The 22,671-nt window shown below is 44.7% G+C and overlaps 1 protein-coding gene and 1 long non-coding RNA gene across 5 annotated transcripts in view; one reads left to right on the forward strand and one right to left on the reverse strand.

Annotated features, from left to right (window-relative positions):
• On the forward strand, positions 1 to 9,129 carry LOC142073515 (uncharacterized). Of its 2 annotated transcripts, none has more exons than XR_012670406.1 (4): positions 1 to 164; positions 3,420 to 3,661; positions 8,544 to 8,717; positions 9,046 to 9,129. It is a non-coding gene; the product is annotated as an uncharacterized LOC142073515 (long non-coding RNA). The 2 variants fall into 2 exon arrangements; XR_012670405.1 differs by lacking the exon at positions 1 to 164 and adding an exon at positions 2,491 to 2,823.
• IL4R (interleukin 4 receptor) overlaps positions 6,697 to 22,671 on the reverse strand; it is a 26,586-nt gene continuing 10,611 nt past the window's right edge. For 2 of the 3 annotated variants that reach the window (XM_048866411.2, XM_048866412.2), the window contains exons 2-10: positions 21,164 to 21,277; positions 16,119 to 16,260; positions 15,045 to 15,214; positions 13,984 to 14,141; positions 12,818 to 12,977; positions 12,075 to 12,174; positions 11,099 to 11,177; positions 10,866 to 10,951; positions 6,697 to 10,768 (exon numbers count right to left, since the gene is read on the reverse strand). In XM_048866411.2, the coding sequence (XP_048722368.1) occupies positions 9,355 to 10,768; positions 10,866 to 10,951; positions 11,099 to 11,177; positions 12,075 to 12,174; positions 12,818 to 12,977; positions 13,984 to 14,141; positions 15,045 to 15,214; positions 16,119 to 16,260; positions 21,164 to 21,233 (2,379 nt within the window). In that variant the 5' untranslated portion in view covers positions 21,234 to 21,277 and the 3' untranslated portion in view covers positions 6,697 to 9,354. Of the gene's footprint in view, positions 10,769 to 10,865; positions 10,952 to 11,098; positions 11,178 to 12,074; positions 12,175 to 12,817; positions 12,978 to 13,983; positions 14,142 to 15,044; positions 15,215 to 16,118; positions 16,261 to 21,163; positions 21,278 to 21,521; positions 21,602 to 22,671 lie in introns of all 3 variants that reach the window. The other variant, XM_048866413.2, reaches the window with a different exon arrangement.

Here is a 22,671-nt window from a genome sequence, read left to right on the forward strand (position 1 = left end):
TGGAATAAGGAAGAGGTCTGGATGGGCTCTTTTCTGGCTGCATACAGCACAGCTTTCACACCCCTTCCCCTCCGCACAGGATCCAAGCATACAGAAATGGAAAGTGACGTACATGCGTGAGGTGTGATACAGCTAAGGAAGAGGCCAGCACGACCCCTTTGCAGGTGAGCATGTCCAGGTACAAGGTACAAGATCTAGGGCCTCCAAGCCTCAGGGAGAAGAGCTAAGACACAGTATTTAGTGATGCAGGTAACTGCAGGGGCTGAACTGTGGCAGGCAGGGTGCCTGCTGCTGCCATCTCTGGAGTGAGCAGGAGTCGGGAAGACACGTTCACGACGAGTCCTCAGCATCTCGCGGGATCAGGCCACAGACTGGGTTAGTGGGGAGCACAAAGTCGAACTAGGAGCCCAAACTCCTGCCCTCCCAGGGGAAACAAGCCCTTCGCTCACTGAAGCTGTCTCCCTAGCGTGGCCCCTTCCCTCTGTGCTGCAGAGAACATGGGGTGTGTTCCCCACATTTTGCCCCATTCCAGCATGGGTCCCTTGACGGTATTGTAGGGCTGTGGCCTGCACCGAGACCCCCGTGCACCCCCAGGGCTCCCTGGCACCTGAAAGTCTTGTGCAGCAGAGTGAGCCTGCAAGAGACGCAGTCTCCTAGTGCCCTCTGCTGGGAGGAATCGGAGCGGGCCAGGGCCAGGGCCAGGGCTTCGGCTTCTTGTGGTGCTGTGGCAGGAGCAGCGGAGGCTCGCCCTGCTGTCATGGTGAATTGCTGCACGGCCCTGGCGAAATCCAGCACGTGCCAGATGGCCAGGACTTAGTTACAATATTGAGCCAAGTATGGAAATTCTCCCCACAACGGGCACCTTTGTGCTTTTCTTACAGCGTGTTGTAACCCCCGCTGCCAGGTGGGTGGCTTATTACAAACAAAACCAGCCATGCTTGAAGTGGTGAGAGGCTGCCTCCACTCATCGCCCCCAGCCCACAGTAAATTCCCCATGCCTCAGAGCTGGGGAAATGGCAGCATGTGGGAAAGTCCCAGCTGCACGTTAGTCACTGGCTCCGTCACCTTCCAGCCTGGGGAACAAACCCCGCGTGCTCTCCTAGAGGCTGCGCACATGTGCATGGGAGCACAGGAAGGAGTGGGGGAATGTGCATGTGCTCTCAGGCAGCGAACCCTGCCTTGCAAAGGCCTGGCAGGATCTGTGCAGTGAGGCTCAGCACAGGGCCTGTCACACATGGGGACATGAAGATGGGGCTGCAATAGGGCCACCATGGCGCCCCTTTAAAGACAGTGTGGCAGCACCATGCAGTGCAGTTACAATCTCCTTTCTCAGCTAAAAGACTGGCCAGCAGGCCCATTGCCCACTGACCGCTGTACAGCGGGGGGCTCACAGGCCACGCTCCCCCTTGCAGCAGGGGGAGAGGACAGCTGAGAGGAGCTAGTTCACCTACTGTACAACTTGTGGCTTCTCCTTAACGAGCCCCACTGTCAGTGCCACAGTCAGGAACCACAGCTGTTTCTTTTCTCCAAGGCTCTTCCGCTCAGCCTGGCTCCTGCCCCTTTCACAATCTGTAAAGAGAAGCTACTCAGAGACTGCGGAGAAATGGGGTCTCTGTTAAAGCACCTGCTTGGCCAGCCCCTGGAGAGGCAGGTGTGCTTCGTGTGTACAGCCATATCCTGATGCCTTTACACAGCATCCCTCAGGCTAAGCTCCTGCTGGCGTCAGTGAGTTTGGCCTGAGTAAGGGTGCCTGGGCTCAGGGGCTGGCTGGTTATTGCTCTCAGTGTGTGGAAGGTAACGGTGAACTCTTGATGTGGAGGGAGAGAGCACACAATGCAGGCAACTGATGGCTATGAAAATCAGCTCCTGTCCTCTCCTCTCTCGCAGATTAGAGACCTCATCTGACATGTAGTTTTTGGATGAGAGAATCTCCAACACAGCAAGAGCAGATAAGGCCAGGTGTGGAGACCAGAGCCTCCCCTGTCACCCGGAGAAGCAGAGCACTGATACCCACAGAAGTGCAGAAGCAAAGACATATGCAAACAGACTATGAGCTCAGAGTCCCTACCTCAGCAGACCTGACAGAGTACAAGCTGTCAACATCTAGTGAATTAACATGACTATGGATGAGCACACTTCCCAGCCTTTCTAACTCATGTATATACACCTTAGTGAGAAACTCTGGTACAGGGATACTGTGTGAGGGTCCAAGTGAGCCTGAGGATAGAAAAGAGACAATGAGTGCATGGAGGCGTGTCCCTCCCCATATCTGCCGAGTCTCTTTCCTTTGTTTCTGCAACATCTGCTTTGAGAAGTAAAGACCCTGCCGCTGACATCCGGACTGCTTGACTGTTCTCAAGCCACATGCTTGGTGTCAGCAAGTTCACGCACAACCCCACTTCCCTCCCTGCCACCACAGAGCAGTGAGCCATGACTTCTGCGCTGCGTGTGACAAGGGGAGGAACTGACGTCTGGCTAGGGACGCTGCAGAGCGAGATAAAAGACAGAATTCTGGGCAGTAAATGGTCATATGATGCAGCATTTGAACGGAACAATCTGCAGAGGTGGGGGAAGGGTCCCTCAGAGCATGTACGCTCTCATGTGTGTATTGCAGGAGTATCGTTCCCTGGAAGCGGCTGGAAACACATGTCCCTTGTGCAATCCCCATGCCTTCCAAACATACACTTCAGAAATGTCTCTGACGCCTGGTAGCTGTACGTTCTGCAGAGCCCAGGCTGGAAGGGTTTTTCTACAGACAAAGTCCAGGAACAAAGAGAATGAGCTGTGACTAAGGAGGCTTCTGCTGGCAGATGTTCAGCACAGGTGTGAATTTCTAATGAAGCAACATTGTTTATTGAGCAGAGCCGGCACTGCTTTGAAGAGTCAGTGTCATCAAATGGAAATAAAAGGCCTGGGTATTACCTTTGCCAAGGCAAAGCAGTTTGTGAGAACCACGGCCTCCCAGCAGTGGGGAGAGGCAGCGCCTAGCCGGGGAAACTCGCCTGTTTTCTCCAGAACCAGCTTTGCATGTTCCTGTTTCACTGAAACATAAGAATGAGAAATTGGAATGGGGGTATTTGGAGAGGAAGGAGCTGAAGGAAAAGTCAGAGAGTGTGTGAGCAAGGAATAATGGCTTTGGAACTAGCGCTGGGTCCAAAGGACACATGGGTCTGAGAAACAAAACTAGGCACAAGCACCTGCTCCGTAATGTCCTCTCAAACCAGGAATGAAACACACTGTAAATGTGTAAAGCAGAATGTGGAGGAACGCTCCAGTGGGGCTCAGAAGGGCAGGCGCCCTGTGCTTGTTCACAAGGGTAGAGGGTCAGGGGGTTGCAGGGTTAGTGTTAACAAGGGTAGGTTTGCTGAAACCCCTCTGGCAGCGACACTCAACTTTGTTCTTTGTCTTTTCAAATACAGGCCTCTCCCTGCAGGTCAGTAATGCCATTTGATTCAGGCCCAGCACCTGGAACCAAACCCCACCTCTACATATCCTCCTCAGAGCTCCTTCAACCAGCTGGATATTCTCTCCAAGCCATTAACAGGAGCAGTTGGGACACTCCCTTACCCTGGGGCACAGAAGCACAGAGAGAGAATCCCTGGTCACTACAATGCAGGACAACACACAGGGGAGGCAGGGCGCGGCCTGATCTCCAGAGAAGGTAAACAGCCAAACCAATGAGTGCAAACTGTGCCAGGCAGCTTACAGCAAGAATGTGAGTCCCAAGTTCCCACTCGCCCTTCTCAGCCAGAGGGTGTTAAATGGTGCACACTGTGCCTGGTAGTCTAAGCACCACTAGTCTGCCTGCTGCTATACACAGTCAATGTCCTATTCTGTTCGACTTCTATGGCCTGTATCCTGTAATCTTGCTCTAACCTTGAACTTGACTGGCTTTAGGGAAGTGACTCATCTGCAAAGGCGGGCGTGATGCTGGGCTTGGTCTCTTTTCCTGTTCCCTTTTCACGACATCTTGTGTGTTGTCCTGCAAAGCCACCTCTTTTCTTTAGCATCACACAGCTATTCCTTCGGCTCTGTCTACCCACAGAAATGGCACCCATTCAGTGCAGTGTAATCTGTAACCCCCTGGCATGGATACTCTGAAACTGATTTGAAAGTTGTTGAAATCACTGTAGCTCAATTCAGTAACAAATCAAATACAGAGACACTGATTTTATGTACTTGTAACGGGATTTAAGCATCCATACTGGGTGCTAAATGGGTGGTTTGTGTGTGGAGGCCAGATAGGGAGCCCTGTGCACTGAGGCCTTGCTTTTAACCCAGGAGAATGCTAGTGGTTGGCTTGAGCAGCCCCAAAGATAGGCTAAAGGGGGAGTTTCCAATGCCATGTTGGTGAAGGGAGCTGTTCTGTCTTGGTTTGATGCCAGACTTGGTCACTCGACTAAAGGTAATGCTGCTGAACTGCTCATGCTTTCAGAGTGTTGCTCTAGTGACTCTTCTTGTTGACTTGTCCAATTTAATCCCTAATAGAATTCCACTCAGTGAAGTTACAGCCTGGATGCAACTGAATTGAAATATAAATATATGCAAAATAGCGTGAAGGATCAGATTACGGCTTCAGACACACCCAGACAGAATCCAGCCTGAATCTCATCCCAAACTGGCTGCTGTTCACACAGAATTTAGAAAAACTGTTTACTAGCTTCCCACCCCGCCGAGTCCGCAGCACTGCATGCTACGTGCAGCGATAACAGGGTGTGATGGACAAAGTACAGATCTGTGAACAGCACAGTCACGCCCCTCTCTGCTAGGGAGGTGCAGGCATCTTATCTCACAGGTCACTCTGCTAAGGAGGTGGCGTTAGGGTTTCCCTGTCCTCTACTTGTGACTGAGTAAGGAAGTGCAGCAAGCAGAGAAATCAGCCCCACTGGCACGGCAGCATCAGAAAACCCCAGGAGCTCCTGTTACTGAGAGTGAGTTTGGCCTTGCTGTTCTGCCTAGCAGCGTTCCTGTCTTTGTGTTGTGCCCTTAATCGTGTTTATTCACAGTTCTTCGCCATCACCACCCAGCCCAGGGGGAGTGACACTAAGCTTGGGAACATGAGCTACATAGAGGCAAAGAAAGTCCCTGGGAAATGCCATACTTCACGTAAAGAGACAGGTGTAAAACCAGAATCACATCCCAATACAATGTACCAGCAGTAGCAAAATGCGGCTCCGCCATGCGCTCACTCTGTGGCGCAGGGCAAGTAATGTTATTACTCTGTGCTTCAGTTTCCCCAGGTGTAAAATGCAGCCAACAGTCTTGCCTGACCTCACAAGGAGAGGAGTGACTGTAAACATCAGCCAGTTACTGTCTGCCAAGTGCTATACCAATGCTGAGCATTATCATCTACTCTAGAGGGCTCTGCAGGAGGAGACGTTGCTGTAGAGTAGGCAAAGTACAGAAACGAACAAATAAAAGATGCAAATTTACAGGTTTTAAATATTAAGATGTCCCAGTTCACTTTATACAATACAGCCTGAAAAATGACATCTGTACTCTGTCAGCCTGGCCCTTGTTATATGTTCATGCAAACAAACTGCTCAGGGTACTTGAGTTGCAAAATCCCTCTAATTCCTTTCACAAGGAGCCGAAGAGTGCCAACTCCAAATCCAGCAGAGACACTGGGAAGGACCAGGGAGCCCCAAACACAGCCTTTCTGACAAGATAGCCCACGGGGAGTCAATTATTTTTGTGAAGGACCAAATTTCTTGATCAAGGTATAGTCAAGGTCTAGACTCCAGAGAAAATCATAATAAATAATAAAATATAATAAATAATGAGTAAATAAAAAGATTTTGGGGTCTGTTCAAAAGCATCTGGCGGTCCAGATTTGGCCCACATTCTGCCTCTTGACTACTCGTAATACAGCCCAACAGATCCCTGAGCCCAGAGTGGGAAGTGGGCTGTTGCATCACATGAATATTAGCTTATGTTATGTTCTGCTTGAAAAAACAAACAAACTAAATGAATTGAAATACAATACGTGCTTTTCAGTATCATAAGAACGGCCACACTGGGTCAGACCAATGGTCCATTTAGCCCAGCATCCTGGCTTCCGACAGTGGCCGGTGCCAGATGCTTCAGAAGGAGTGAATGGAACAGGGCAATTATTGACTGATCCACCCTGTCATCCAGTTCCAGCTTCTGGCAGTTGGAGGTTTAGGGACACCCGGAGCCAGGGCCGTCCCTAGGGGGTGTGGGGACTGGGACAAACCCTCCCCACCCCTCTGCCCCACGTCCCACCCCCACTCCACCTGTTCCCTGCAAGTCTCTGCCCTGCCCCTATCCCGCCTTCTGCCCCCTCCCCCGATATTTTCTGTCTTCTTGTCTATCCCTTTGCTAATGGTTCCTAATTTTATTAGCTTTTTTGACAGCTGCTGCATATTGAGTGGATTTTTTCAGAGAATTATGCATGATGACTCCAAGATCTTTCTTGAATGTATCAGTTAATTTAGATTCCATCATTTTATATGTATAGTTGGGATTATGTTTTCCAATGTGCATTACTGTGCACTTATCAACACTGAATTTCATCTGCCATTTTGTTGCCCAGTCACCCAGTTTAGTGAGATCCTCTTGTATCAAGTACTATGGTGATAGCTGAACTGTACTCATCCCTGGAATGAATATATAGAATATTTCACCTACAATTAAAGCTATTTTTCAATGAAAAAAATACTCTAAACCTGATAATTCTTGTATAAGTCTTTAATGAGTTAATCACCATGTTAACAATGAATAACATGTTTTCATTTATCAACATCCTCATTATAGTGGCGTAAGCGCCAGCGTCCAAACAAATGCAAACACCAACCCTGAACACGTGCACCTTGCCGTAGTGCCCTCCTGAGGTTACGCACTCCCTTTGTAGGGCCACAAAGGTCTACATGGGGCACAAAACCCCTCATCTGCCTGCCCATCTGAGTTTTGTAGGTCGTTCTGCAGCAGTGAAAAACGTCCCTTATAGAAGATGCCAACGCAGTAGCTGAACAGTGGCCACAGATACATCCTCTGAACTGGCCTATGCCTCTCTGTTTATGGCTAGAAATGGGAAAAGGGATTTCTGAATAATATGAGCTGGCTTGAAATGTAAAGAATTTGCAGTGGCCATTTAACTATCTGGACTCACCACCTTACTGTGGAATTTATAATGCCACAGTATATACTTCTATGCTCAAGTAGCTCAGAATCAGAGGAAAAACCTTTGGATGTATTATCACAAGGGCACATGTGATCCCAGCTGAATTCAGAATTCAGCTGTGGGAGTTGTTTCCAGTCTATACCCCGGACACATACAGAAACCTGGTGGAATGCACACACAGCTTAGGGAGTTTGATCCTACACTAGTCAGGCTTTTTTGGTATACACAGTTTAAAAACATCTGATCTCAGTTACATTGATACCAGTGTGGAATAACACCACTGACTTCCACAGAATTACTGCAGTCACATTAAGCTAACTGACCCTCATGAATACAGTTACTGAGGGCTAGACGGTGCTGGCCTTGCAGCCAAGAGGGGGGCAGACTCAGGAGCCTTCTGTAAAAGGGTGGATTGCCCATTTAAGGGCTAGAGGTTTGGGACCAACCAACCTAGTAACTAACTAGTCACACCTGAGCAAGGATCAGACGAGTCCCCTATGAGAGCAGCAGAAAGCTGCAGGGCAAGAATGGCGTGTGTCTGCAGGAAACCAAATGCAGAGTGAGAAAGGTTCCTGCAAGGAAGACCCTGAGACCAGGGGAGTTGCCCCATGGAGTAACTTACTAAAGCAGGGAAGACCCTGAGACACCAGGGGAGCTTGGAGGCCTACAGAGAGACATTGAACAGTGACTCAGCCCCAGGAAGGAGGGTTTGGGAGTGGGATTCCCTACCCAAGGGGGAGAGAGATTCTGAACTGGGGTTAGGGCCTGGAAGGCCAGTGTGTGTCAGGACTAAATAAATTGGACCCAAATAGGGGAGTGTTCTAATTACTTTTGGGCTCTGATCTGGAGTTTTTGGGGAGTCCATAAAGGGAAATTAGGCAGGGTGATGCAAAGCAACCTCTGGCCACGAGGGAGCTACAGCTTTCCTTCTCACATCACCCACGCCAGGGCCAGACACAGTTACAATCCCTGCACTCTCCTGAAAGTAGCTAATGAGAGGCTGTACAAAGGTGTCCTTGAAAGTCAGCAACCTCCTGCTTTAACTTGCACCTTCTTTCAGTTCCTTGGGATGTGAACCAGCTTATATAGCACCTCTGAATCTGAGCTGCAGGGTCAACATCTTTCCCATGCAAGTGTATTCGGGCCAGACCAACACTGGGGAAGCCAAAATGAACATGAGTTCATGCCCCATGCAGCTGCTACTAGTTGTGGGGGTGCAATCAGGTCCCATCACAGACTCTAGCTGAGTCTGTAGCTTGTCACCATCTTTACACTGGGAGAGCCACTGCTGGGATCCTCAAGTACCAACAGCCCCAAGAGTTCAAGCCATTTACCAATCGCTAGCTCTGTAGCAAGTGTGACCATGACATCCCAGCAAATCTATTCTGATCTGTTCCAGAGCCCACCCAGTGTCTGCATAGTGACAGCCTGCTCTTCTGGAGGGAACATGGGAAAACAAGCAACATTTCCATTTTCCACACTGTTTATTCCCAAAGGCTATCTTGATTGCAACCCCATGAAATTCATCTAAGTCATGTTCATATAGCAGTTACACGAGCTCCTGTCCATGAAGGTAAGTTTCACTGTTTACTGGTTCATCCTAGTGCTCTCACTCATTAGGTTCATTTGGCCTGTTTTTATGAAAAGTGACTTTTTGATCCCTCACCTGGAATTGAGCAATAATCAAAAGGACAGGGTCCTAAACAGGGGCTGTCCACAAATGGGCCACCCAGTGGCAACTCGGTTGAGTTCAGGGGCTCTGAAGTTTGATTTCTTTCTACGGATGGTTTAGATACAATAGTATTGTGGTTCAGTGACTCTTCTGATAAATTAACTGCACAGCCACTTCCCATGCTCACAACATTCTGTAACTGCGCTTCACTTTTCTTCCGCATTTACAGACATCCTCAAATGGTCACGTGTATGACACAGCAGAAGAGGACATGGCATGTTATTGCTACTCTCTTGTATCCTTTCATCTGTACGGTCAGAAGTACAATTTTTTGTCTCCTGCATGGTCCTCCCAGTCTTCCCGAGAGCTAGAATCTAAAGACCACAGCAACTTTTTCACGCCCACAGTATCTTCATCTTCACCATCACTACATGGTTCATTAAAGCCGATAATCCAAGGGCTGTCACTGCTGTTTTGTGTGAGAGCCGCTCCTGAACTCAGTCCAAAGGCAAAGCCTGTGGTAACATCTGAGTCAATGCTATAGAAAGTCTGACAAGTTTATCTCCAGGTCAGATTCACAGAGAGTGATAGCTGGAAGTGCTTCTTTGAGGTTGTTGTTTAAAAGGTTGATAAAGGGTTTATAAGGCGACTCAGAAATAGCCTCACTGTTATTGTCACAGTGCGTATTATTGTCTTTGAGAGCAATACCAAAAGGCTGGTAACTAGATGGGTTAGAAACAGAGGGGCAGGAAATTGCAGCTGCTTTTTCTGGAACATGTTGACATGTTATTTGCTTGTGTACTTCTTTCTCTGGCAGGAAAAATGAAACTTTGTCATGAGCATGGGAGAAAAACCATGGAAAGTCTATGTCTTCTGAACAGATGGTTTGACAAGCAGTCTCAGTGCAGTCACCCTTGTGGTTGGTGTAACAGCTTTGATCACCAAGGGGTTGATGGGCTTGTTCTTCTCTGTAGGGAAGTATTTGATTCTCTGGAAACTCTGCTAAGGAGAGTGAAGAGCTTGGGTTTTCCAAACACTGTGTCAAGCTATTGCTAACTGTGGACTGAGACAGCAGGCTGGCAAAGCTCTTATATGCTGTGCTACAGGACTCCATGGACTGAGACAGCAGACTGTCAAAGCTCTTATATGCTGTGCTACAAGGCTCTGTGGACTGAGACATGAGGCTGTCGAAGCTCTGATATGCTGGGCTATTTATTCCGTCTTTGATTATCTCAGAGGAAGGAGCATTTGGTGATTTTTTAATCAAGACCAACAAGTCATGCTGAGTCTCAGAACTGCAAAGAAAGTGTCTTTGATGCAACATGTCTGGAGGATTCTTTGCCTCGGGAGAAGCAGTGTCTATGTTAGAACTTTGATAACCAGATTCAAAAGATTCTTCTGATCGCACTGACTTTGTGCTAGCTGCTCTACATTTGAGGTCATCCTGAGAGGCTGTAGTGGAAAAGGAGCAAGCATGTGAAGTATCACATGACTGTTGATCCTGGACTACATTTTCTTTTGGTGTTTGCTGTGATGAATTTTCTGATTCACAATTCTCAAAGGTTTTTTGCTCTTCTATGATGAAGTCTGGAATTTCAGTGTCATGGATACTGGTTCCACATTCTAGTAGCTTAATAAACATGTCTGCAAGTGCATCGTTGTGTTGAGTGTGTTCTATAAAGCTATTAGCACTGCTCTCACAAGGTGGGCACAAGAGGATCTCACCCAGGTTGTCCTCATGGCTCTCAGTTTCAGTGTTTCTTGAACACTCACAGATTTCAAGAGAATCTTCAATCAAAGTGATCTCTGGAATTAGAACAGCTTCATACTCTTCTGGGAACCACTCTCCACATTTATTCAGGCAACTGCCAGGTTTCTCACCACTTTTGACGTTGTCTTTCCCCTTCAAGGTTTGGCCTTGAGCATATTTTGCAAGACAGTTCTTACAGCTTCTGTTTTTGGGGATGAAAAGGAAGGCACAATTAATGTTCATTTGATAGCAAAATATTTTATGCTGTAAACCAGAGAAATGTTCTTTATTTTACTTACAGTTGGTGTTCCATGTGAGTCTGTTTCACATCATAGAAAGGTGCCTTAATTTCATCAGTGGACAGCATTTTCCTCCAGACTGAAATCTAAAAGAGGCATAAAACAGATTTAGGGTATGGTTGAATTAAACTTGATATTTCTCTGAATCACAGTCAGCACCAGAACATATGACCTCTTTCATTTTTTAAACACATGGGAAATGTGTTTTTTTGTAAAATCTTTAAATCACATACCTGAGCTCCCTTGACATTCTTAACAACAAGATGGCTCTTGGCTGGATTTGGGATTTGATCCCACCATTCTCTCTTAACTCTGCAAAGCAAGAATCGTTGCTTACTCTTAGCTGTGTTTGGGCCCAATTCCCCAGTTTCACTACCCCTACTCTCTCTCCTCAACCAGTCTGTATGCTCAACTGGAAGCACTTATTCTGTTTATGTCCAGGAGTGACAATGCTTTTCAGCAACGCTTGTGTAAACATTTGTGCATATATTAATGATTAACTGGCCTGAGCACAGTCACATGGTCAGATTATTATTTGAGATTGTGAGAAAACAGGAAAATCTATTAATGTGACCCAAGTCCAGCAAATTACTCCTCAAAAATAAAATACTGCAATAAGATAACCAGCACTATTGAGATACTTGTAGAGCTGGGGGCCCAAAGATGACAGATCCTGCTCTGACAAGGGGAATACTTTATAAAGATGAGGATGTTGGCTCTATTAACATTTTAACATTATATTAGCTGCATTTGCTCTCTTCAAATTATATGGGCCAAATTCTGAGGATTTTACTCAGGCCCATTGAAATCAATAAGAATTTAGCCTGAGCAAGGACTGAGTAAAATCTGAGTAAGGACCTCAGATGCAGCCCTTAAAAATGTGTATTAGCCTTTCAACAGTAGGTCTCATGATGCTTTACAAACACTCATTAATTAAGCCTCAGTAGGCTCCTGTGAAGTCCTGGCAATATCATACAGATGGTTTAGTGGAGAAAAGTGCTGTAATCTAATCTCTTTATATGCCTGGTTCAAAGAGATGATATGAAGGTTAGTTAATTCATGTTTGTAAAGAGATTGCTTGTATATCTTCAGACACAAGGTCCTTTATGATTACAAAGTACTATACTACTGTACATGCCATTATGCTCTTTGAAACCGAATATTTGGTGAACTGCTGCTCTGTAAACCCTTGTGCAGTATGATACATACATGGCAAAGCAGAAGTAACAGATTAAAATCAGAGCCGTGATCAACATGCAGGATATGAGAACAATCCTCTGCAGACTATCTTCTAAAGTTACTCCATAATCTATATATTCAGAAATAAAAGCACAATCAATAAGCATAGTCATGTCAGTGATCTTCTGTACACCTTGAAACAATGCCAATTAAAGGGTTTAAAGTAAAGCCCATATATGTATCAAAATGTGCATGGGGACCTACAGTTATGGTATGTGAGGCATTCTAGAACATAAGAACGGCAATACTGGGTCAGACCAATGGTCCATCTAGCCAGTAACCTGTCTTCAGACAGTGGCCCATGCCAGGGGCCCCAGAGGGAATGAAGAGAACAGGGAATCATCAAGTGATCATCCTGTCGCACATTCCAAACTTCTGCCAAACTAGGGAAACTTCAGAGAATGGTTTTGCGTCCCTGCCCATCCTGGCTAGTAGCCACTGATGGACCTAATGAATGGTGGGAGCAGTGGAGTTGATTACTGTGTGGTTGTTGCCCTTTTGGTAATATGCTTTTTGTTTTCTTTGGAGTCTTTGGGCATCGGTCTACAATAAGTAAAAGTCTGAGGAGGAGGATTTTATTAGCAGCCCTGGGACTCACTGGCTACATCTCTCTAATTGACACAGAAAGGCAGAAGAAATAGTGGGATGTACACCATGTGCTTTAGAATCCTGTAAGATTCTTCCACTGTGTTGCAACTGTTACTGATACTTACCACTGTGAAATTCAACTGCATTGCTCCAGTCACTCCAGTTGGTGGAATAGCTGCCTGTATAATTACGCCGTACCCTTACAAGGTAGTCATACCCTTGCTTCAACTGCATTGCAAGAATTTCGAAGTGTGTCGTTTGGTAGGGAAGCTGTTCTACAAACTCCTGAATAAAAAGTGAAGTAACACATTTAGGTTCTGTATGGAATATATGTTTAGTTTCCTGGACAGTGTTAGGTGTGACATTCAGTTCATATAAATATGTTTTACTGATTTCACTGCTGTAACCATCAAATTGATACCTGCTGACAAACCAAAGGCTCAAGATGAATTTGAAGAGAAATAAACTCCTTTGCTGCACAATTTAAGGTGGATTAAATCCATTTTCAGCACACAATTAAAAAAAATATCAGGAATAATCTAAATAAAACATAGAACCTGGCTAATTTATTCTGAGAATCAGCCTATGACTATTGAACTTTAATATGTTAAGTTTGTTGTTAATGACTTGAGTTTAATGAAATATGAATTCAGTGGCATCCAGGGCTCAAACTGGGGCAGTATGCAGTAGTATCATGTCCTGGCACCTCTCCAAAGCTGCTATACTGTGCTACAGAATCTCACCTGGTCTGGATGGGACATTAGCGCATGGCAAACCAGAGTGCGAATGTCCACAACACTAGTCTGCCGTGCACTAATGTCTTGTGTGGCAACTGCTACAGCGCACAAACAGTTGTATAGTGTGCTTTGTCATAAAGGAGGGGAAGTCATAGGAGGAGCCTGAGGAGTCCAGCAGAGCCTATAGGGAGATTCAAGCCCCACCAAGGGGACCCAAACCCAGTGGAGCTCTGAGAGCAAGAACAATCATATTCTGAATCTCAGCACAATCTACTGTGAGAGGCGTCTCAATCTGATGACTCACATGGGGAGAGCTTATTCTGTGGGCGAAGGTCAGAAGATTACCACCAGTTCCACTCCTGGTGATGTCACTGAAGCAATGTTACCTGTGTCCATAGTGCTTGCTGTCCCTTATGCATGAATGATGGGGGAAATGGTACCCAGCAGTCTCATCACCATTAACCACCTGGTTGAAAGCTCCTCAAGATTTTCTGAAGGACTTTTCATACCATGGGTACCAGCTCAAGAAAGCGAAGAAAAATGCAGTTTCCTACCTCTTCTGGATTCTGCTTGTTCCAGTATTTGACTTCGTAAGTTACTTCCTCTCCATAGAGCATGTCCCCTGCGCTGTAGCTCTCGATCCACCTCAAGACGTAGAAGTTATCATTTTCACCCTTCTCAATGGTAAGATTTGTTGGGGGTCTTGGTTTAACTGTAAGGGGGAAACACTGACTCAGAGGAATGGACAGAAGTGGGCTATTCAGTCACAGACAATGCTGTAGTTACAGATGTGGGCACTGCATTCAGCCTTGTTTCCCTGTGCTCTGGTACAGGGATGTAAAAGCCAAAACCAGAATACTCCATACTGAAATGGGATTTTTGAGTCAGTGGAATTAGTTGTAGGTCTCAAATACATGTTATCAGTGGCCTGCTCCCAACATGAAAAAAATGCATAGAGTTGCTTCATAGCTTGTGCTCTGGGGATGGGGATTTGCTTGTGGCATCTTCTTGGCCAACCTCTCCCTGGTGCCTGTGCTCCGGGGATGTGATCCCAAGGCACAGATTCATACTCATCCTGCTAGTGAGCAACAATGACATCAAAGAAGGGCTCAGATCACTGCTGCAGGTTAATCACTACACAGGTTTCTTGAAATATTTCTCCTAATATCTGAGGTGAGATAGATTTATCCATACAAACTATTTTAATACCAGGAAAGTATGTGGGCACGCATGTGTGTAATAGATATATTTATGCTGACTGTATCCTGTGACATCAGAGAGACATTAACTATTTTACCAAAGGCCATTGCAATCTACCAAGAATTAGTTCTAGAAACCCTGTTAAGCCCATTCAGACACTCAGGGTGGTGATTAAACTGTCATGAGATGTGTTGGGGGCCAAGAATCCTGGCTACAGACGTTTGTCCTCTCTCAGAAATAGGCAATGACATCTTACTCCTCATCCCTGAATTCTGTTGCCAGATGAAGAACACATTTTAGGTGCGTTTCTCTCAGAGGATAGGAAGGTGCTGACTGTGTGATGCTGGTGAGGTATTTGGCTGGGGATGTGGAATGGGATATATCAATCACAAATCTGTAACAAACTATATCTCACCAATGTATGCCACTTCCACAGTGTCATTCCATAGCACTGTCCCATTGGCCTGCAGTGTTAAATGATATGCGAGGCCTGCCGCGAAATATTCGGGCAGAATTATGCAAATGCAGTTGGAAATTGAATTCATGCTGCTGCCTTTTCCAGTCTCAGGGATGCATGTGTTATATCTGAAAAATATCAGAATTGATGTGATGTTTACATAGGATTAAGCACTCAGTTCATTTAAACTAAGCCCCCATTCAGTGTCATCAGAGAAGGCTCCCAGTGGGTAAGCTGAATCTGAGATGCACAAACTTAGTTCCCAGAAAGCATTTGGTACAAAAGTCTTAGCTATCTGTGTATCCCCCAGTGAAAAACTCAACGGAGAAAGCTATGGCCTAGTCTGTAAAGGAGAAATTAACACAGTGAGGACCCGTTTTTCACCTGGCTGCAAAAGAGAGAGCATATTGGTGACGGAAAGCCTTTTAGTCTGGAAAAGAAAGAGGGGTCAGCTAACCTGTTCAAAGTGATGCCACTTGCATGTCTCTGGGGAGAAACTGTAATCAGCTGGGGAGAGCAGGCTGGAACTGGCTTCTGTTGTGGGAGTGCCAGCAGGCCTCTGCACAATAGAACCAGGAATAAGGACTTGGCCCTATGTTCTTGCGCTATACGCAGGAGAGCCACTGGGTTCCAGGGGAGAGGGTGGGGGAGGGGAGGGCAATCCTTTCCCCCAGGCTGAAGACAGGGAATACAACCCCTTCTAGGTCACACAGCTACTGCTGAATACTCCCCACACGGAGCTTCATGTCCAGTGAAGGTAGCTGCAGATCCATTGGCCCTGCCATGTCCCTGGTTCACACCTAACGATCCCCTCTGCACCGGGGGTGCAGGGACGCCTGTAGAGTTGTACTCTACCAAACACAGGGGGTGAGGACCCCGAGCATTATGCCCTTCCCCATGCAGCAGGACCACATTGATTCTGCTGTGCTTCAGACCTCACCCCATGGCCATAGAGGTAGAGCAGGGCTGTTAATAATTGCAGCATATTTAATGTTTTAACAATGAACCCAGAAAGTGGCAATAAACACTTACACTGTCGATAAAATTTCCTTCTTGTAATAGAGCTGGAATTCCTTGGAGCAGTTTGTTTGTGCAGCCGCTTCCCAGTGACAAGACAGCTCCCTGGCATAGTCAGTGAAGCACTCAAACCTCTGTATACGCCCTGTTGCCAAAACTAAGGAAAAACCAACACAACACTGAGCAGTGACAGAAATAGGAAACAAAATCAGCCAGAACAGGGTCTGGTGCTAAGAAGTAGAAATTTCTTCTTTTGAAACAGAACTATTAAAGGTTTCAGAGTGGTAGCCGTGTTAGTCTGTACCAGCAAAAACAATGAGGAGTCCTTGTGGCACCTTAGAGACTAACAATTTATTTGGGCATAAGCTTTCGTGGGCTAAAACCCACTTCATCAGATGCATGGAGTGGAAAATAGTGTAGAGAGGTATAAAAACACAGCATAAGAAAAGACGGGGGTTGCCTTACCAAGTGGGGGGGAGGGGTCAGTGGTAACGAGCCAATTCAATTAAGGTGAACTATTAAAATCTCTTAAAGGGAGCGTGAAAGCTCAATCATTTGACTTGTTCAGATTAAATGGGAAGAGAAACTAAACTTGGCCCACTACAGCGCACACCTCAAAATTCTATGGGACAAAACGAAAGGGCTGTACAATCAGAATTTGGATCAAAGACCCCAAAACAGCTTCCAGCTCACCTACTCTCCGGCCCCGAAACATTATCATTGGGAAATTAGTTTATCACAAGTTCTGTGTAAAGGTTATTAAAGATTAATCAGAGAATATCAGAATCATAGATAGTAGTGACAGAAAAGATTAATTAGGCACCAGTGCACTCTCCTAGGAATCAGAATAAGGTTCCTGCCTACAAGGCATTTTCTAGTGTTTTGTCAAACATCCCAAGCAAGCAGGCCTCCCTCACTCCCTGCGATAGGCTTCTCCATAGTCTAATTAACTTTCATGTTTAAAAGAAGTTTTCTCCTGATACTTCATTCCCTTATTCCTAGTTATGCCCATTATTAATTAATTAATTATTATTATTAATGTGTATTGTAGTAGGGCCCAAGGCCCCAGTCAGGATCAGGACCATGTTGTGCTGGGTGATGCACGAACACAATGGGTATGTTTACACTGCAATTAAACACCCGTAGCTGGATGCCAGCTGACTTGGGCTCAGGCTAAGCGGCTGTTTAATTGGGGTGCAGATATTCAAGTGTGGGCGGGAACCTTGGCTCTGGGACCCTCCCCACTCACGGGGTCCCAAAGCCCAGTCTCTAGCCTGAGCCAGAACATCTACACCACAATTAAATAGTCCTTTAGCCCGAGTCACGGGAACCTGTGTTAGCTGGAATGGGTCAGCCACAGGTTTTTAACTGTAGTGTAGAGATACCCAGCAAGACCTGCTCCCTACTCCAAAGAACTTACAATCTACTTTGAAACAAGATGCCATATGTGACTGTACTGAACAGCAGAAGGGAAGGGGGTGGGAGGGCATGTGTGACAATAATCTCATGTAGTTATAAAGGCTAACAACATGCCCCAAAATTCTGAAACGGGAACTTTTAAAAAAACAAACAATGTCAGTAAATACCACCCACTTTTCCTGTCCTAGATAATTCCTCTCCCTCTCTGGCGCTTGACCCTTTGGGTATTTGTAGACTTTTGTCACATCCCCCCAGTCCTCTCTTATACAAGCTATGCAGATCTAATTCTTCCAGTCCTTCTTTTCACGTCAGTCTCCTCCACCTCCCTGGTTATTTTTTGTTGCTGCTGTCAGAACTCTGACAAACTTGTCAACATCTTTCCTTCTAGTAATGAGGTTCCCAGGACAGAGCCTGCTGGCAGTATTCCAGCTGAAGTTACACAAGGGTTAGATAGAGAAAGGATTCCTCCTCTGCTCCAGGACAGGATGATTCTGCATATGTAACCCAAAACTCTTTCGGTCCTTTTCTTGCTGTCATATCACACCGCAAACTGAAAATTAATTTGCTGGGAAGTCCCACTCCTTAGGGTTCCTTCAGCCACTCCTGCTTCCCAGGTTCCTCTCACCCATTCAGCGTTTGGGCTTGGATTAATTCTCCAATATGTCAAAGTTGAGTTTTACTTGGTAACTTCTTGCCCATGTTTCTAATCTCCCTAGGTTCCTCTGTATTATTTCTCTGATGTGATGGGTATTTCCACCTACTCTTTATGAAGTGTAATCTGAAAATTTCATGAACATGCCGTTCATTCCTTCTTCAAGAGCATTAATGAAGTTGTTAAATAAGACTGGATCTAACACTGATCCCTGTGGTACTTTACTAGAAACTTAAGCCAACTAATACTTTGCTGCTTATCATTGTCATTTGTTTATGGTCTTTCATCCTCATTAAAATCCATATATATTACATCTGTTACTTTCACTTCCTCTTCTAAATGCCCAGTCCTTCTAGTCTTAATCACCAAGCAGTCCCTATTCACTTGAGTAATTCCATTTACTTTAGAAATCATCACAGAAATCATAGAACATCAGGGTTGGAAGGGACCTCAGGAGGTCATCTAGTCCAATCCCCTGCTCAAAGCAGGACCAACACCAACGAAATCATCCCAGCCAGGGCTTCGTCAAACCAGGCCTTAAAAACCTCTAAGGGTGGAGATTCCACGATCTCCCTAGGTAACCCATTCCAGTCCTTCAGCACTGGGACTCACTTACTTGACTAGTACTACTAGCATGTGTAAGAATTGAAGCTTCAGGAATTAATTTTTTTAACTCTATAAAATAAATAATTTAGCATGTTTGGTATGATTTACTCTTTATAAACCCCAACACTTCCTGCTGCTCATGGTTCCATCATCATCTAAATTTCTAAACTGTTTTGCTTGTGTTTTATTTTACTGAGGATAAACATTAATCTTATCGGTAAATAATTAACAGGTTCTTTCTTCTTTCGTTTTCTGAACATCAGTACCACATTTGCTTCCCTCGTCTTCTGATATCTCCACACCGTCCACGTTTTTTTCAAAAACAATTGTCAGTGGTTCAGTCAATTAAGGATAAATTTCCTTCAATACCCTACAATGCATATTGCTAATTTGTATAGGTTTACAATTTCAAAGTACTCTTTAACTACTCTTTATTCATTGTGATTTTTACAAGGTCTTTCTTACTTTTTATTATTCAAACTTTTATTTATTTTTCCTCTTAAAGACAGATTTTAAAAGAGGAGTTCAGTGTATCAGTCATTTTTGAATCAGCATTAATTTCACTCCCTCCTAATTTTTAATGGAGTTTCCTTCTCCCTTGAGGTGTAAAAAGCTCTCTCTAGTCTCCTAAACTACTTTGACTAGCAGCATTAATTCATTTGGCCTTTTACTTCCGTTATCTTTTCCCTACAACTTTTAACATACTCTGTATTTATTTTACTGTCTTCCTTTTTCATCTCTAGCACAGTTTTTAAAATCTCAGATCTTTGAGAATTTCCTTTTGGAACCACATACAATTCAAAGTTTACTTTCAATTTATATAGTTGAAAAGGGGAACTGAGATACTGAACTAATTTTTTTATCTTCAACAAGAAAAATTCAACAAAGAAGCTTGAAACATGCAATTCATAAGGAAGAAACAAACCTGTAAAACCAAACATTGACAAAAAGTGGGTTAGAAAATTTTGGAAAATCTAAGCATATTCAAATTAGATGTCTTAGCCGGTATACACCTGTGGGGCTTGATTCTTCTCCCATTTAATTCTATTGCAAAATTCCCACTGATATCACTGGAAGTAGAACTGGGACTGTGGGAAGTAAAGAAATGAGCTAATGCAATTTTTGTACCACAGACAGTTTTCGTTTTTTTTTAAACCATGGACAAATGAGGTGCTAACAAAAGACTGCACCAAAAGTAAAACGTAGGACTGATTCTCAAGAGGGTAAAGGAGGTACCCTGGTAATTATCATCCTATAAATCTACCTTCTATTCCCAAGGAAATATTGGAAAAGATATTAAGAAAAAAGTCCCCAGACATCTAGAGCCCAATCCTCCTCCTGTTAGATAAACTGCACTTCAGTGGTCTCCAGAGGATAACCAAAGAGCAATGAGCAGCACCGGCGGTTTATAAAGGTTAAATCTTACCAGAAAAACTTGATTACTTAAAAAAGGATAGAATTGGTGGGCAAAGGGCACATAGGAGACATCACATATATGGGCCTCAATCATCCTTCCCTATGGAGGCACCAAAAGCGCTGGACAGCACCAGGAAACTCTTCAAGGTTTACTTCACAGTTTACAAGAAATTTTCTCCTCACGCAGTGGGATTTGAAAGGGATTACAGTGTCACAGCCTGTAGGGGAGAAACCCCTACACACACTGAAGCATCTGTGCACTGGTCTGCTGTTTCCCCCTCCTCCCTGTCACCATAGCTTTCTCAAGAACCACGTTGCTGTTGGCTGAGTCTCCGCATGGTGGGCAGTGGTAGTCATGAGAGGACCCACCGGGAGTTTAATACTCTGTCCCTCCAGGGCAGATATCCACTGGATAGCCTTGGGCCAGCAGGGGACAGTGCTGCAGAGAATGCAGACTATAGCAATATGAGCACTAGCCGTGTTAGTCTGTATTCGCAAAAAGAAAAGGAGGACTTGTGGCACCTTAGAGACTAACCAATTTATTTGAGCATGAGCTTTCGTGAGCTACGGCTCACTTCATCGGATCCGATGAATTGGTTAGTCTCTAAGGTGCCACAAGAACTCCTTTTCTTTTTGCGAATATGAGCACTATAAACAAAGCAGATAGATTAGATCAGAAAGCCAGTTGCAACAACAGGGGAACAGAAAGACAGTCTCTCCAAACATCCGTTTCAGCTCTTTATCAATTCCTGAGTTTTTCTTTGCAGGTTGAAAATATTAGTGGAAAGATATACTAGAACTGAGACTATATTCTAACATATAAATATTGTTGATATTTGCAATCAGACATATTATTATGGCTACTGAATTATGGTAAAAATGTTGCTTGCTAATTGTTCTATTCACTTTAAAGTGTTGTTGATAAATTACTTTTAAATGAATTATGTTACAACATTAGCAAACTCACTGTGATATGTTGCACATGAAAAGAAAAGGGTCCATAAAGCAAGCACTGCAGCCTTCAGGCTGTCAGCCATTGTTAGCACTTGTCAGTTTCTGTAGGAGAAGCTGTACTGAGATCCTGCAATAGAAAACATTAAAAGCTTAGATTAGCATACAAACTGGTTAAAGGACACAGTTTTTTCTACCCTTCACCCTCCATATTGCCCCCAGTGCCAGATGTTAGCACATCCAGTATATTCCGAATCCCCTGAAGTTTTGCCATGGAATAAACGGAACAATTTAGCAGATAAGGATATTACAAAAGACTTAAATGAGTTCTTTAAAAAAGTCTTCACCCCAGAGACTGTTGGAGAGATACCTACACCAGACCTACTCTTCTCAGGTACTAAAGATGAGGAACTGCCAGAAACTCAGGTCCCAAAAGAGGATGTACTGGAACAAACTGAAACATTTAAGAACAACAAGTCACCAAGACCAGATAGTTCAACCCAGAGTCCTGAAGGAATTTAAGATTGAAGCAGCTGACTTGCTAACAAAAACATGCAATTTCTCATTAAAATTGGCTACTATCTCAGTGAACTAGAGGCTAGCAAATACCATACCAACCTTTAACATAAGGCGCTGGGAAGATCCTGGGAATTACAGACCACTGAGCCCTACTGCGGTTCCAGGCAAATTTGTTAAAACAGTAATATGGAGTTATAAAGCACCTATATGAACATGCTATAATAGGGACAAATTAGCACAATTTCTAAAAAGGAAAATTAGGCCCAAAGAATTCTTGTATATTAAAGAGGCACATCAAGCACATAGTGGATAAAATAGATCCAAATTAAAAAAAATAAGTGGCCACGTAGTGAAAATACTGTCTTGGATTAGAAATGGCTAAGGTCTTGTCTTCACTAGAAAAGTACAGTTAGAACACAACTTTGAAGAGTTGTGTTAACTAATACAGTTGTGACCATGACTTTGCAGGCAGTGTAGACAGAGACAAGTCTTGTTCAGCATTATGTCAGCTGGTTACAAGCAAATGCTAGTCCCTTCCTCTGCTGCATATGGTCCTGTCTCCTGTCCGATATAGAATCATAGAATATCAGGGTTGGAAGGGACCTCAGGAGGTCATCTAGTCCAACCCCCTGCTCAAAGCAGGACCAATCCCCAATTAAATCATCCCAGCCAGGGCTTTGTCAAGCCTGACCTTAAAAACTTCTAAGGAAGGAGATTCCACCACCTCCCTAGGTAACGCATTCCAGTGCTTCACCACCCTCCTAGTGAAAATTTTTTTCCTAATATCCAACCTAAACATCCCCCACTGCAACTTGAGACCATTACTCCTTGTTCTGTCATCAGCTACCACTGAGAACAGTCTAGATCCATCCTCTTGGGAACGCCCTTTCAGGTAGTTGAAAGCAGCTATCAAATCCCCCCTCATTCTTCTCTTCCATAGACTTAACCATCCCCAGTTCCCTCAGCCTCTCCTCATAAGTCATGTCTTCCAGTCCCCTAATCATT

This window comes from Caretta caretta, chromosome 10 (assembly GCF_965140235.1).
Source record: "Caretta caretta isolate rCarCar2 chromosome 10, rCarCar1.hap1, whole genome shotgun sequence".
Taxonomy (NCBI): domain Eukaryota; kingdom Metazoa; phylum Chordata; order Testudines; family Cheloniidae; genus Caretta; species Caretta caretta.